The sequence below is a fragment of the Dinoponera quadriceps genome, unplaced genomic scaffold (assembly GCF_001313825.1).
Source record: "Dinoponera quadriceps isolate SergipeBrazil2010 unplaced genomic scaffold, ASM131382v1 scaffold533, whole genome shotgun sequence".
Classification (NCBI taxonomy): domain Eukaryota; kingdom Metazoa; phylum Arthropoda; class Insecta; order Hymenoptera; family Formicidae; genus Dinoponera; species Dinoponera quadriceps.
The window spans coordinates 419,120-434,707 of record NW_014554780.1 but is presented as its reverse complement, the minus strand read 5'-3'; the positions used below and the strand labels follow the sequence as shown (position 1 = coordinate 434,707).

Sequence of the window (15,588 nt, the reverse complement as noted above, 5' to 3'; positions counted from 1 at the left end):
GGGGGGGGGGGGGGGGGTAAACGAGATTAATCGCTTCGGCGTGTAAAAACATGCGTAGGAGTACATAGAGCGATGGTGCAATTAGTCTTGCAGAAATTGCTAGGAGGAGCGGATCCACAATGCGCTTGCAGGAATTATCCAACACAAACAACTTGAACGCTGTTAAGTTATGGCACTTGTACATTTCTCTCTTTCTCTCTCTCTCTGTGCGACGTGCAATACGAGCGCGCCGTTCGGAGACGCTCCGCGCCGAAGAACGTCCGCCAGCTTTGAAGTCACAAACGGCCCTATCAATTTCAAGGTACATACGTTATATAACTCGATCGTTCGACGTTAACAACGCTCCGGTCCTCCGCGATCGTTCTCTCTCTCTCTCTCTCTCTCTCTCTCGGCGATACATCAGAGAATTTACGTTTGAGAGATAATCAACGCTCCCGTAACGACACCGCAATGTGTGACGCGCAATTAATCGACGATTGACTACGGATGTAGTCGTCGATTAAAATCGCGCTCGCTCCAAGCGCGACGTTAACTACGTGCTCACTGCGATTGTAAAGTTTCGTGTCGCGACGGGGACAAAATCGTTAATGAATTAATCGTTAATCAATTCCACACCGAAGACAACGTTATGAGCGCGGAAACGTCTATTCGACGCGAATTACGACCGAATTACAGACCTCGTACAGTCAACGTCCGGTGTATGCTTTGCCGTTCCTCAGATCGAGAGTTGCACGACTCTCAGTCTTACGCGTGTGCGTGTACGCACACGGAGAAAAATAATTCCGAGGGATGGTGAATTTTTTATGCAGTCCCAGCGAATCAATAAATATACAGGATGTTTCTCATTGTCTAATGATTTAGAAGTTGATCCTCTCAGGGCTCTCACTTTACGAAGATACGAACGCATGTTTACGTGAACTTTTCTTGAATTAATATAGCGTATTAATGACGCCCGCAAACAAATAAGGAACGATCGTGATGTTCTTCCGAATGATTTTTTCCCCGAAAATTCCCCCTCCCCCCTTGTGATAACAAGTTTAGCTTAAACACAAATCACTTTCTCCACCTGATATCGCGCTTTGCTCTTTACGGCCTTTAGTTACTTCCGATTTATTCGCTTACTGCAACATAAAATCTGTCCGATCCCTCCGGGGGTTAGTTTTCTCCGCGCTCAAGGCCGAAAGTGAGCGATCCGAGATAACGTCGAGGTGTCGGACACGCACGGCGCGACTCTCCCGGTCGCTCGTGCTCGCGCCCATCGTCGTCGGATTAATAACACGGAAAAAGCACACTTACATCGCAGGCGTTAGAAATGTCGCTCGTCTCGTCGTCCGGCGTGGCCAAGGGAGCGCGGGGTGACGAGGGCGCGAGCGAATCGTCCGGTTTTCCCTCGTGATTATCGTCTCCCGCTGTCGGCCGGCCGGCCTCACCGGCCGGCGGTAGCGCGTCTTCGCGTTCCCCGACGTCGGCCGGTTTCGTGGCCTCCTCGACTGTCGTCCACGAGTCCAGGATCTCGATCGTCGGCCCGACGAGCTGCTTCGTCTCCGAGAAGACGGTCACGCTCGTGTCCGACACGACGACCTCGGTCTTCTCGATGAAGGTCGAGTCGGACGCCGAGAACTCGCTCGAGGACTCGTCCACCGGGTTCTGCGCGTCCTCCGCGACGTCCTTGGCATACTCTGCCGCCGTCTCGTTATCGAGCATCGGCTCGGCCTCGCCGTTCTCCGACGACACCACGATCTGCGGCGGCGGCGCTTCCTGCTCGGCCTCCTCGTTCAGTACGCGCCGCTCGGTGTCGAGGAACTCCTGCGTGCTCACCGTCTCCGCGAGCATCTCCGAATGGTGGCTCGGGCCGTCCTCGAGCTCCTCGCTTCTCGCAGCCGCCTCCTCCTCCGCTTCGGACGTTCTTTCGTCTCCTCGCGGGATCGCCGGATCGATCTCTTCCTCCTCGACGCTCTTCGAATCGAAGGGGATCTCCGGGCGTCCGCAGAGATCGTCGGCCTCGTCGATATGTTCGTTCATGGAAGACTCCTGCTCGATCGGGGGCGCCTCGTCGAAGTTGTCGGAGAACTGGCCCGTCTGCTGCTGACCGTCCGCCGGCGCCTCCTCGGTCCACGTGTCCGGGACGTCCGACGACGTCCTCTGGGCCTCCTCCTGCTCGTCGGGACGAGTCGACTCCGGCTGGGAGAGGAGCTCTTCGCTGCCGGCGGGCTCGTCGTCGCGAATGACTGTCGCGGGCTCCTCCAGCTCGTCGCGCACCGGCTTCGCGTCCTCGACGACGGCGTTTGGAGAGGCGTGACCGTTTTGGTGGCCGTAGGGCTCCTCGATCACGGAGTAGTGGCCGCTCTCCGCCGCTATGAACTCCGCGTTCACGTCGAGGCTGTCCTGCCGGCGGTCCAGGACGATCCGGCGGATCGTTCCCGGCTGCGTGGCGATCGTCGGCTCCTCGGGCACCTCGGCGACCTCCGGCCCGTCCTCCTCCTCCTTACTCGAGCAGATCCTCAGCGCCAGCTCGCTCTCGATCAGCTCCTGCAGGCTCTTGTCCTCGCCGGCGAGCTCGTTGCGGCTGTTGTTCGTCAGCACGAGGTCGTCGTCGTCGTCGTTGTTGTCGCACAGCGAGATTAGTTGCTTGTTACTCGCGGTTAGGTTATCCAAATCAATCAAGCCGTTGTTAGACTGAACACCGCACACCTCGCTCTTCTTGCTACTTACTACATTGATGGACTTCTTCGTCGCCACCTCCGCCATCGTGCCTCCTCGCGTGATCACACCGTGAACACCTGGAAGACGAGATGAGAGATCGTTCTTAGACTCGTCGTCGGATTTGCGCGGGCGCATATCGCGATATCGTGAATAAATCGAGAATAAATGTTGAATCAAACGCGCGTCTCAACGGCGCTGATCGCAGCCCATTGAGCGAGGCGTTCGAAAAATCTCGGCGACGCTCGCGCCAAGTGTAATCGTGTCTGAATAGTCCTCTCGCGATACATCCGCTCGCTCTCTGCGAGGTCTGCGAAGGTATATATCGGGATAACGAGGAAATAAGCTTTCCCCGCGCGCGTCGACAAAAAGCGCACGTGAATTTATAGGTGAGCGCAGATTAACACACGGAGGACGAAACTGGGCAACGGGAACGCGAAATAAGTAGGATCGATAAATAACGCTTCACCACAACACACACAACCGGTTTTTGCCTATGTAATTTCGAGCTAGAAAGTGTGGGATGAGAGAAAAATTACCCGCGCGCGCGGAATCGCGAAGCGGGAATAGATTGTAATTTATATCTCGAGATAGAGGCGAATTTTTTTTTTTTATTGCTCCAGCACTTCGAGTTCAGCGCGCCTGTAAGTTGTTTTTTTTTTTCACACATCCGCGATTGCGTTACGAGTGCGCTGAGAGAAAAAAAAGTGCTGCGCTCAAGTAAATATCTGCCAAGAACTATTGGAGTAATTATTGTTTCACTCGGATTAAGTAAATACTATTTGAATGTGACGCACTGGAAGAAAGAAAAAGTGTTCCGCATTAAAGTAACACTTACTCTCAATCCCACTGAAATAAGTACTTAAAAACTCCTTAGCAAATATTTACTCGCGCGTAACACTTTTTTTTTTTTCTTTCAGTGTGTGATATCGAGGATATCTTGATAAAATTTATTCAGTGGTATTCGACTTAATGGGACTTATTTGTTTTTTTCTTTCTTCTTAATGCGGATGAATCGATCTCTTTGACCCACACACATACACACACACACACACACTTGACTTTCTCCGGCTTGTATCGGCGCGCAAAGAAAGCTCTTCAGGGACGCGCATGGCGAGCCATCTGCCACTCGATGAAGTAGCGCCGGTTTATGGTTATGCAAAATAAAGTCCGGACACAAGTGGTCGTGCAAGATCACGGTCGAGGAAATATATAACGTGCTTGTTAGGCAACTTCTGCCGGTGGAATAATGCGCGGCGAAATTTGCTACCGAGCTTCTCTGACGCGATCGATTCGCCGGGATGCCACACGGTGGAACTTGCACCGTAAAAATTTACTGTATCGTCGGTGAAAAAGAGAGCGGTCGTCTGAAAGATTTGTACTGTTTGTCGAAGTAACGAATCACACTTGTTCGGATTAAGCTGAATTGTATAGTTCGGAATTGCGACTTTTGGCGAGCGTTATATTCGTGTGTACTCGCCTTCCGCGGTTCGCTTTGAAAATAGCCGCGTCGTATTCTGGAGCAGCTTTCGTCGCTGGTTTTAGTCGCGCGTCTTCGCGACGAGAATTCCTGGCCCCGCTTACGAAATCGCGGAAACCATCGCAACGGAATGTGTCGTACGCCTTAATTCTCTCACGCGGATGTGCGGAGGCACCGAGAGAACCACCAAGAGCACCAAGTCCGAGCTGCAGTATTAACGGAAGTTACGCCTCTATGCAGCTCAGTCGCGACTACAGACCGGCGTTGTTGGCCGGCAAGCCAACCACCTATTATTAGCCATTCCGTATGTAGCGAATTTCTGCCTCCACAGCGGAATGTACTCTCGAAATGAAATCCGAAACTCTGAAAGAACACCTCGGGATAAAATCCCGTCGCTTCTCTTCCTCGCGGAAAAATGCAATTAGCAGGTCGAGATTCTCGCGAAATCGTGATTTTCAAATTGCGAATTTACCAATTTCGGGAAGTAACGAAATAATGCAAACCTCTCTTTTCGTCTCTTTCACTCTCTGTCTCCCTCTTTGTAATTATTAATAAACAGCTTTTTATCATTTTTTATCAGAGCGTGAAGACCATAACTCTTCTATTCGTACTTTCCCAGATATATGATGACAATTTTTAACACTGGATAGCATTGACATGCTTAATATCATATTTTTCATTCACCAACGGGGCCAAATCAATCACGGGAAGATCCATTTTTCTACAAAAGATAAAGATTCCCTAAATTACTTTGAATTAGAACCTTTTTGCGTCAACTTACTATATTGATCCTTTAAGCCTCCATGGTGAGGATTAATACTCAAAAACCTACTACATTGTAAAAAAGCATTGTAATGGGAATTATTAATTCTGTGATCACGCTTGAGGGACACTTTCCCGGAGCGTGGAATAAATTACGCCATCTTTATCCACCAATCTATCTATCTATCTTTTTCTCTGCGACACCGTAAATACGCGATCGCCTGGAAAATCAAAAAGCCACGGGAGAAATATCGTCTATCGCTATCTCGCGTTTGCAAGACACAACCCTGTTCAGAAATACCTGCCCGAGAGATTTCGGGCGAGGTGTCTCTTCGCCCCTCGTCACGATTCGCGTCTCGAGAGAACGCTTCCTGATCCCGTCGCTGAAAAGCGCCCGCCCCATCAATTTTCCTCTCCCGGCCGCTCGGGAGAGACGCCGGCGGCCGTGTGCTCTCCCTCCCGGTGGTAATTTGACAAATTCCAGCGCGCGCCGCGAACATACGTCTCNCGTAAGAGTTTATAAACATAGGGGGAGAAAGGGGGGGGGGGGGGCGTTTCGATCCCGTCGTAAACCAAGACGGGCTCAAAATTAGAAAGTGGTGCGCGGTAGCGAGCGAACTCGAGCTCGCGCCGTCCGCGCGGATCCCGACCTCTCGGCGACACTTTCGCGCGCGAGTCGCGATAATCGCCCGCGAAATTTCCAGACCGGCGTCGATTTCGCCGTCGGCGCGTTCGCGTCGCGCGGACTCTTCGCGCTGCTTAATTTAATCTCTCCCTCTTTGTCCGCGTCGCGCTCTCCGCGCAATTCCTCGCCTCCTTATTGCGCCTCTTAACACTCTCCGCTCGTCTAACCCGCTCTCTTCTCTCTCTCTCCCTCTTTCTCTCTCAGTTTCTCCTTCTCTCGCTCGTTTCTCTTCACCCGACGTTTCACCGAGGTCGTTCCTCGGGTTCACGACCGAGACTATGGAGGCGCACACACACTCCTCTCTCTCTCTTTCTTCCTCTCTATCTGGTCCTCTTCTCCTGCCTCTCCTCGACTCTCCTCCTCTCCTTCCTTCTCGTCTCCGCCGTCTCTCCTGCCGCCTCTCGTTCCCTCGCATCTTGGCTTCCCTCTCATTTCAACCTCTCTCTATTTTTAGAATGACACACTACCGCGATTCAAAGATGCGTGCGCGCTCGCGGACGCATCGTACAGTCCTCGGAAAATGTTCTGGCCAAATGCGGTGAGCCGAGCCAGAGCGTCATGAAGAAGAGCGGAAAAGAGAGAGAGAGAGATTTTCTCCCTCGGATCGCGCGACAGGTGTTACGCGCGCACCCCGGCGTGTCATAAGGTCGAGCAGGCCGTACCCTCGTCATACGATCAGCGATACTCATGACAGTCGGAGAGCGGACGGACGGGTCATGATACGGGGTTAAGCAAAGTCCCGGAGGAAGTCGAGAGAGAGAGAGAGAGAATCAAAGATGAGCGGAAATTCGCGAAGATCGTCTCGGCGCGAGATCAGCGTTATTTCGAGATCCCGCTTAATTACCACGGGACGATATTTCGAGAAAATCGGCGCGAGAACGCTCGAGGTTTCACTTCGAGGTAGAGTACATACGCCCGAGTGTGTCCGCGAACATCGGGAACATTCGAGTCGGAGTCTGCGGCGATGCAACTCGTCTCGAGTCGACTGCGAGCTCCGTATAATTTGGCGGTAATAAAAGAATTAATCGATCACGCCATCGTGTCTCGGCGGAGACGGCCGGTTTCTCCGCGATCCAACCGAGCGCGTTTCACGCGGTGAGATAAAGACGGCCGATACGCGCACGAATCACAGTAATAGAACAGGCCGCTTGTTTACGTAGAATCACGCCTCCTGTTAAGGCGAAAAGAATGAAAGAATCGTTAAGGTCGAAATAGCGAAATCGCAATCGGCCGACACGAGTGGGTGAATGCACGCGAGGGCGTGCGCCGTCGCCTCTCTTTTTGTGCTCACTTAAAATGTTGCAACCGCATTATGGTAGTGCGCTCGCTAAGTATACACTCCGGGCATACCAATCCCGCGACCAGCCGGTAACGCAAGGTCTGCCCGCAAGAGAGATCATCCACCCGCGTACGCCCGCGATCCGGCGGCGCGCGCGTCTAGTATGGAATTAAATTCTCCAACGGTACAGAGCACGCCTTTTATAGGCTCCGAGCACGGTCGATGAATTAACGGGCAGAACTATGCGTCTCTCTCTCTGGTCTGCCGCGGGTTTTCACAACCGCGTACTTCCAAGCGTTTCCTGCGCTGAGGAATTCGCGGGGAAGACTCTCGACGGATGAGAGAGCGTTTTGAGGTAGTTGCGGCGTAAAGCGGAGATCTTTCAAGATTCGTCGAAAGTCGCGTCGTATATGGATTTAAATGCGAGTTGTTGGAATAATTCATTCCAGTGCCGAAACGGCATCGTTCTCGGGCATTGGCAAAGATCACTTGTTTCCAGCGTTCCACTACCCGTGATGTTCGTCGGTCTAATTCCGAAATCGTCAAAACGATCGTGATAATTTGTCACGGTAATTTAATCGTACGATGGATTCTAAAGAGGAAAGATTCCGTGAGATCCGTAGAATCCTCCGGCCGCTTGACGTCTTTCCAATTTCAAGAACATCCCAGTCGCGTCGCAATGCATCCCGGCGATTCCGACGCTCCAGGCTTGAAATTCGAAGATACTTTCGTCGGTTTTGCGCGACCTGCAAGCGACGAGAGCGCGAAATAATTTCTCTCCGGTCGGTCGACACCGCCGTAGGGGAGGGAGAGGGGATCCCGGTGTCACTCGAAGGCGCGCAGCCGGGAAGACACACGCGCCGTCTCCTTCGCTCGGGACGAAGAACGAAATGTCGCGCGTTCGGTCGTCCGAATCCGCTGACTCGCCGTAATGAGAATCACGGGACGTCGGGTGAAAGCCGATCGATTAACCTGAGCGACGTGAGGGGGTGGCGCCGCGACGCTGAGTCTCGTCACACGGGGAGTCACCATCGACCATGTCTGTGAAAACGTAATTACTTTCCGGCTCCAATCAATAATGCAAATCTTATTTCTCCGCTTCGTCCGGGCCCGATGAATTATTCAGACGCATTCCCTCCGTCCGGATTGATCGTGATAGGTCTTCATCTCGACGATGCTTCGCCCGACGCTGCCCATCCGACCGTCCGTCCGTCTCCATTTGATCCGACGCGCGCGCCGCTTTACATATTCCGCGTTAAACTGGAGCTCCTAAATCGTCGAGCAAACGAATCGCATTGTTAAATCGCGCCCAGACGCGGAATGCGGCGCACACGATGAATTGCTCGCTCGCGCGATCCCGCCCGCAATTTACGATTTATCCGGCGAGAAACATGAACGTCGTCCGATCTTTACGGAGAAGAAAAACATAAACGCGGCAGGTTTTAACCGAACACAAGTAAATTTGTCTAGACGAATTTTCGTATTCCCGGGACATAAACCGAAGAAATCTGCGGAAAATTGCGGGAAGACGGATTCTTTTTTTCTGTGAAAGTTTGAAACTATAATTATTAAAATTTTATCCGTCCATTCATTGCTAATAACTCGTATTTTTATCGGAAATCTCTCGCGCTCCCGAGCGATCTCTCTCTCTCCTTGGCGGATTTTTTTTTTCCTATTCGAAAGAGATAATCGCCATTTCCGGAAACGGAGCGCGCCGTCTTCCGCGGATTGCACAAGCCGAAAGCATGAGGCGCGGCTGTCTCTCTCTATCTCTCTGTCTGTCTCCTCTCCTCGTATACGCGCGGTGTCCCCTTACAGATTTCTATGTGCAACTATAATTAGGTAACCGACACCAGGCAGGCAGCCGCAGGAATCCCTGTTAGCCGCACAGCTATGCCGCGCGGCGGAAAGTGGCGCGCGCGAATATTTTCGGCGCGAGGAAAGCCGAAATTAAACGGCCGGCGCACTTTTACCGCGCCAGGTTCGCGCGCGTACATATATATATATATATACTTAACCGGCCTTACTCGGCTTCCTTCTGCCGTCCTTCCTCCTCCTTTTCTTCCTTTTTCCTCATTTCGTATCCTTTTTATTCCCCCCTCGGAACGCGCGCGCGTGACTCCGCGCGCACGAGTGCGTAAAGCCGCGAACGCGTGCGTCTCGTTCATAAATCGCGCTGTACTTCGACGAGAGCGAGAAAGAGTGCGAAAGAGAGAGCGAAAGAGAGAGAGAGATAGATACAGGAAGGGAAGGGGGATATTTTATTTTTTAATTTTTCCCTCCGTTCCAACGATCCTCCGAAGCTTCGGTTCTCGTTGTTCGGAGAATTCCGCGCGATTCTTTCGCCGAATAATATTTTCGCGAAAACTCGGGATTCGCGCTGGCGCGATTCCAGTATTTTATTTGCGCGACGCGACGTTCGCGTAATGCGGCGGTCCTCTTACTCTCTCTCTCTCTCTTTCTCTCTGTTTCTCGTACTCGCTCTCCTTCTCGCGGAACGGATTAACGAGATAAAGTTCTATGTCAAGGACTGAAATCCGATCGATACGCTGGTCCCGCTCGCGAACGGAAAACGGAGACGGCGGTGTCCACTGGCGGACACACGATCGCGCGGTTTCTGGTTTTACGATTAGGTGCCGCCGAGCGGCCGCCTTCCGCAATTTCTACTTCGATCGACATGAACGCGTACACGCCCGCGCACAGTTTTCGTTCATTTTTTCTCACGGGCTAACGCTAAGCTGCAATAGTAAGTTATCGTCGTTTTCTTCACTCACTGACTTAACCTTGAAGTGAAAATTTCGACTTGGACACATCTCTAAACGGCATACAAATGATTATAACTCGCGGGATTAGGTCTAGTAAATATTGAGGCTTTATTGAAGCTTGGCGAGCATAGACGAGCTAATGAAACGCAGAAAAAACGATCTTGAGGGCTTAGGGGGAGGGAGAGTCGTTGAGGATCGACCGGAAGTAGTGATTTTTTAAATGATGCTCGCTGATGCACACCGGGTATTTTCGGAGCGCGCAAATATTCCGATAGTACGCCGCGTGGAAGTGCCGTCCGAATGAAGTAAGAACGCAAAAATGGGATGCAGCCTCGCACGACGTTGTCGGACAAAAAACCGCGCTGATATACGGCTCTACGAATCCCTAGCTGGCAAGTATAAATGATTGGCGAATCTGGCCGGGCTTTTTATCGCTCGCAGGTGCAGGTCCGGATTCCCCTCGAGGTACTCATCGGGATTCGCTGCGATTCGGCGGCGCCGCCAGCGCGGACTTCATGCCGTATTTTTACCGTCTCGAACGTCGAAAACTTTTATTGCGCGGGCGGTATCTTTGTGAATTCAGACGCGTTACGGGCCGTTATTTCACGCGCGCTTTTAAACGCGCAGAATCGGTCCGTCACTTCCTGGAAGAACTATTAACGGTATCACGGATGGACGGCTAACCAGCCGCGCGAATAAAATAAATTTACATCGAGTGCGTATTTGGCTCATTAAAAGCCGTAATTATCGCGCAAGTATTTTTAATTAAAGATCGGTTATTTCCTGTACTGAAAACAGTGTGCTGCCGTAATAGAGTAATATTTTTCCAAGTGAAATGCTTGCCGCGATACTCCTTGGCAGACGTTTTTCTAGAAGCGGAAATCTAATTCTAGTCAATATTTTCTCAAATTTAGAAACATTTTTACACCTTCCTTCAGTAATTCATTTACAAACTAAGTAAGTATTCACTACAAGTTACTAAAATAAAATGTAGTTATAAAATACACTTAATTAAATTGATAAAAATATAATTTGATTCATTGAGGCTGGAAAACAGATAATTATATTTACTTCATTCTGGCACTATTTTCTCTGTATAGAGAGAAGTCTTAGTTCGGTATTCCTTTTTCTTTATTGAAGGCAGAGGTGAAATTGGAAACTGCTGGACACGAGAAAGAAATAAATCATATATCAACGAGACGGTTTTATCCGATGAAAACGAAGCGTCCCACAAATGGAGACACGTATTAATGAGTCCAACGGCGAATTCAGGAACTTTCGCGCTTCCCAATCAAGTTCGGTCGCTTCTGCCGAATCGTCCCCCCGTGCCGACGCGCGTCGAATTCCCCCTCGGAAAGAATACGAAGCAACGAACGAGCCGACGGATTATTTTTGCGACGCGGATCGCGCGCGACTCGCCGGTGCGTTGCTCTTTAAATCCAAGAAACGATAACGCCGTCGCCACGTTCCGACGAAGCCTCGTTAAGAACGAGATACATCGAGCGGGGCTGCCCTCCGTTAACTCGATTAACAACAATGCGTGGCGATTTTTAACGGCCGCGCCGCGCGATACCGGGGAAGCGCTTTTTAATCGCGAGCGTTGTTCGACAATTTGGCCCCGCGAGACACACCACGAGCGGATGACGACGCGTGTCAGTGCACTACGACGCATTACGCACGCAGCACGCGTAATGAAAATGGAACGACGTCGGTGGCGGGCGTGTGCGATACGCGTCTTACCGAACGCTGAACCGCAAAGTACGCGCGCGCGGGCCAGCTCGCAGCTGTCGATCGTCAGCGCTTTGTTTCGAAAATAGCCGCGAAATTGACGGTCAGAGGCTGCTTTGCCGACCGCGAAATCGCGCCAAGAAACCGCGAATCGTACGGCCGAGGAGGAGGTGAGATCTCCCGCCTCCGATCGGCCCGAAAGAATTTTGTAAATAAATTTTCAAGTACGACGGTTTCTCATGTGTGAAGATGGAGGGTGAAGATAGAATACGGAAGGACCATCGGGAGCCAAGCACGGATGTTTTCGTGCCGTTTTAAACGTTAATATTAGTATTAACGTTTAATAATTAATTGTTAATAATGTTTTTGTTATTAATATTATTGTGGGAGGGCGCCTGCCTCTCAACTTTGCCGAAGCGGTATTTTTTGCAACATAATAAGTAGAGTCATTAAATTACTTATTTAATTAGGAATTAAGTAAGGATTTTCAAGGGATTTAATTTAATAAGGAATATCAGCAAAAGTCAAAGGCTCGGTTTATATCTTTCATGGAACGGTAAAATCAGAAGGCTGTCGCCGTCTGAAAAAATTTACGTCCGGTCGCAATGCACTATGTACAATATTTTACCGTTCCATAATAATATTAATAACGGCATTATTAATGTTTAAAATGGCATTAGAACACACACATCCCTGCTTGGCTCCTAATGGCCTTACACTCCACCTTTATTTCGTGAGTAACATCGTGCGAATATCTTTCGATTTATTCGTGACACGCGTAAAAAACAAACTTCTAAAAAGAACGGATACGATTGGACAAAAAACGACTGGATTTCGCAGCTCCGAGTGCGCGCAGATTCGGGTGTCCGAAGTGTCTCATCAAATCATCCTGTGATCGCGAGGCGGCGAAACAAGTGCGGGAATTCAAAGAGCGGCCGAGCTCGCGAAACAATTCGGCGGCTCTCTCGTCGCTCTCGGTAACGCCGCTCGAACGTTCGGTATGTATATTTCATGACGCACGTGGCATATTGCGGCATCTGCATTTTATTGAATCGCCACGCTTTCGCGGAATCAACTTTTGACCGGCGGCGATCCACCGCGACGATTTTTCGACCGGCGAGGCAACGGCCGCGCGCGATCGACCGGCTCGATCGTAAAAAAAAAGGGAAAAAGTCCAGAATTTTTTACCGAGGCCCGCAGGTATTCAATCAGTGAGAAATGGCGGATAAGAGCCACGCAGCCGATATGCGATATTTTATCGACATTATAATTCTATCCTCATAAATAAGCTCAGAAATAAATCAAATTCTCGTAGAAATATGAATTCTTTTTTTTTTTTGCCTTTTTCTCCATAAGAATGTTACCGTCATCAATATTTTTCTCTTTATTAGTATTATTTTTTTTTCTTTTTTATTTAAAAATGAAATTTTTTCCATTATAAGTTCCTCTTTTTCGTTAAATTTTTCATATAAGGTAAATTTTTCCATGTTATAAATAAATAACTTTTCTCGCGTTAAAACAATCGCAACCATCGACCTCCCAACCTGCGTAGCTCTTATTGTCCGTTGTATACCGACGAGAAGTCGAAATATTTTTTTCCGGAAATCTCGTTACTCCCGTGCGTTTCAGCAGCGTCCCCGCTGTTCCAGGCGTGGAAGCCGCGGTAACCGGACACTGCGGGTGCATTTCCGAGCATGTAGGACACTTTTTTGGAAAAACGCGTCGCGCATCGCATCGCGTCACGTCGCGCCGGCGCGACGCGCTCGCTCGCCTCGAGAAAGAGAGAGAGAGAGAGAGCTTTTCCGCGATCCAAGCTGAGTCGAGCAGGCCCGAAGCTCGATGAGGCCGGTCCGAGAGCGGCCGAGCCGGGTGCGGGTTGAACGACCGCTCGAGAATCGGCATTCGCGGCATTCCGCGGAACGAATGAAGATGACCGGAGCTGCGCTCGCGCGCGCGAGCACTCCGTCAATTACCGATCGCGTATCACAGACAATGAATGAGAGTGTCGCTCCCTCAGCTTTCTCAGTGGCGGCGGCGAGAACATATAGCGCAGCATATCGGCAATGCGACGACGCCAAGGTCACCGGAAGAAGAAGCAGCCGAGCGCGCCGGATACTCGAACTGCGGCGCAGACAATACCGTAAATGAGAAAATTTGCGAGGGAAGACGCGAACGTCGTCGTCTTGGACTCCCGTCCGGCCGGAACGCAATTAATGTCGCGGATTTTCTCGTGAAAGAATCGTTCGTTCGAATCGACACGTTCGCGAGCGAGGTTGAGGATTCGTTTGCGCGCGCGTGTTTGTCATGTCGCTCGATAATTGACAGTTAGATGATACCTCGCCGAATAGAGCGGGAACGCGCTTTGGGAGAGGCGAAATTAGAAGGAAAATGATGATTTCACCTGAGCGGCTGAGCGAATCGCCATCTCGCATCTCGGTGGTCCGAGAGCGCTTAATGGATTTAAGGATAATAACTCGGGAATGACTTGGAAAAATATCCGTTTCCGTGAGAGGATCGGGAGGGATTTCGCGCCATGCCACGTGTTGTACGTTACAGCTGCATTTCACATGGCCGACGTGCAAGCGCGCGTTGCTGCGTCGTACGGCTGCGCGCGTCATCCCGCGACGCACCGGGTAAGCGGAGAGAGAGAGAGAGAGAAAGAGTGCATTGCAAAATTCGAAATTGCGACGTCATCGAGACGTTACGAGCGTAACATCTCCTGAAACAAATTCAATTAAATTTCACTCGAATATCCTGCGCGCTGAACCGGCACGTCGACCACGTAACTTCATCGCCTCCCTCCGAGACTCCGACACGCCACATTTAATTTCAAGCATCCTTTTATCTTTTTATCGGGATTTCAAATTTTTTTTATCAAATTTGTAAGGTCGCAGCACAACTATCTTACAAATTCTATCTCCGGTCTACTTGTAATTGCAATCATTAGGTCATATTTAAATCTGTATATAGTTCTGTGTCTACAATCTATATATAATCTATATATATATATATATAGTTTATTCGGAAGCTGAAATATTCGCAGCTGAAGACGACATTTTTACACGTATCATTGGAAATCAGTGTCCCATTTTTAAGTTCTACTTTCACTTTCTTCTAAACCGTATTCAGGATAAATATAATAAGAAACTACTGTGACATATTAAGGGTCAATACAGAGACGTACAAAAATTGCAGATATCGGCTGTTTCGTTTCGAAGGTACAGCAGTGTAAATATAGCAGGTGAAGACTGAGGCTCTCGTTACAGCCGCCTCGAGTGTTTCTCATCAGAACGTTAATTCGTCGAAATCAGATCAAGCGTGACGCGCTTATGAAAGCAAAAAGCCGCGACGATAACGGTGAAGTTTCCCGGCGGATCGATTCGAAAATATCCATTTTTGCCCGCCTTTTTCCCCCGAGATATTACGCGTGGAATCGGTTTTTAAAATTCCGCGCCAACGACCACGACGACGTAGGAAAGAAGGACGCGAGGTGAAGGGAGAGACGCACTCGCCGGAGACTCGTACGCGACGCGGCGCGAAATTAGGTCCGTCCACGGACGACGCGGAAGAATGCGGGTGGTGGTTGCAGGCAGGTTGCAACAGACGGGCTCATGTCCAGCGACGCGCAACCACGACGCTATCGTTATGCCACGAGCGAATTAATGAAGCGTGCGCGCGCGCGAACACGAGGAATCTCTCTCTCTCTTTCTCTCCGCCGGGCCGGTCGGAAGAAAGCTGACGCTTGTGATTTCGCAGTCGTCCACGGACGGTTAGTGGTGCTCGAGAGCACCTCTCGTCGCGAGAAATACTACGGGAGTACAACGCGCACACCATGCTGCGCTGCCATTTGCCGCTCCCCGACGCCGTTTCACACGTCCGCCGCCGCCTTCCCACTTAATCGCGGTCAATCATTGCATTAACAAAAAATAAAGCGCGCTGGAGAGGCGCACAGCTCTCTCGTTCGCTCTGCGCGCGCGCTCGGAGAGGATTTACATTTTAAATGCCAAAACACGTTCGCGGGAAACGGTGTAGGCCGGCGCGTAATGGAGAGAAGTGCGCTGCGCCGTGGAATTATGCGGCGGTATTAACGCGCTCGTAAAAGCGAGAGGCTCTCGCAGCTATGTAGAGAAACATAGATAAGGGGGGAGGGGGAGAGACGGTCGGGCTGTTTACACTTCGGGATTGTCGA

The 15,588-nt window shown here is 50.5% G+C and overlaps 1 protein-coding gene across 5 annotated transcripts in view; it reads right to left on the bottom strand.

Moving 5' to 3' along the window:
• Positions 1–2,043, bottom strand: part of LOC106741794 (LIM domain and actin-binding protein 1) — a 43,262-nt gene extending 41,219 nt beyond the window's left edge. For all 5 annotated transcript variants that reach the window (XM_014614112.1, XM_014614115.1, XM_014614113.1 and 2 more), the window contains exon 1: positions 1,297–2,043. In XM_014614112.1, coding sequence (XP_014469598.1) covers positions 1,297–2,022 — 726 coding nt within the window. In that variant the 5' untranslated portion in view covers positions 2,023–2,043. The remainder of the gene's footprint in view (positions 1–1,296) is intronic.
• Between the last annotated feature and the right edge of the window lie 13,545 nt (positions 2,044–15,588).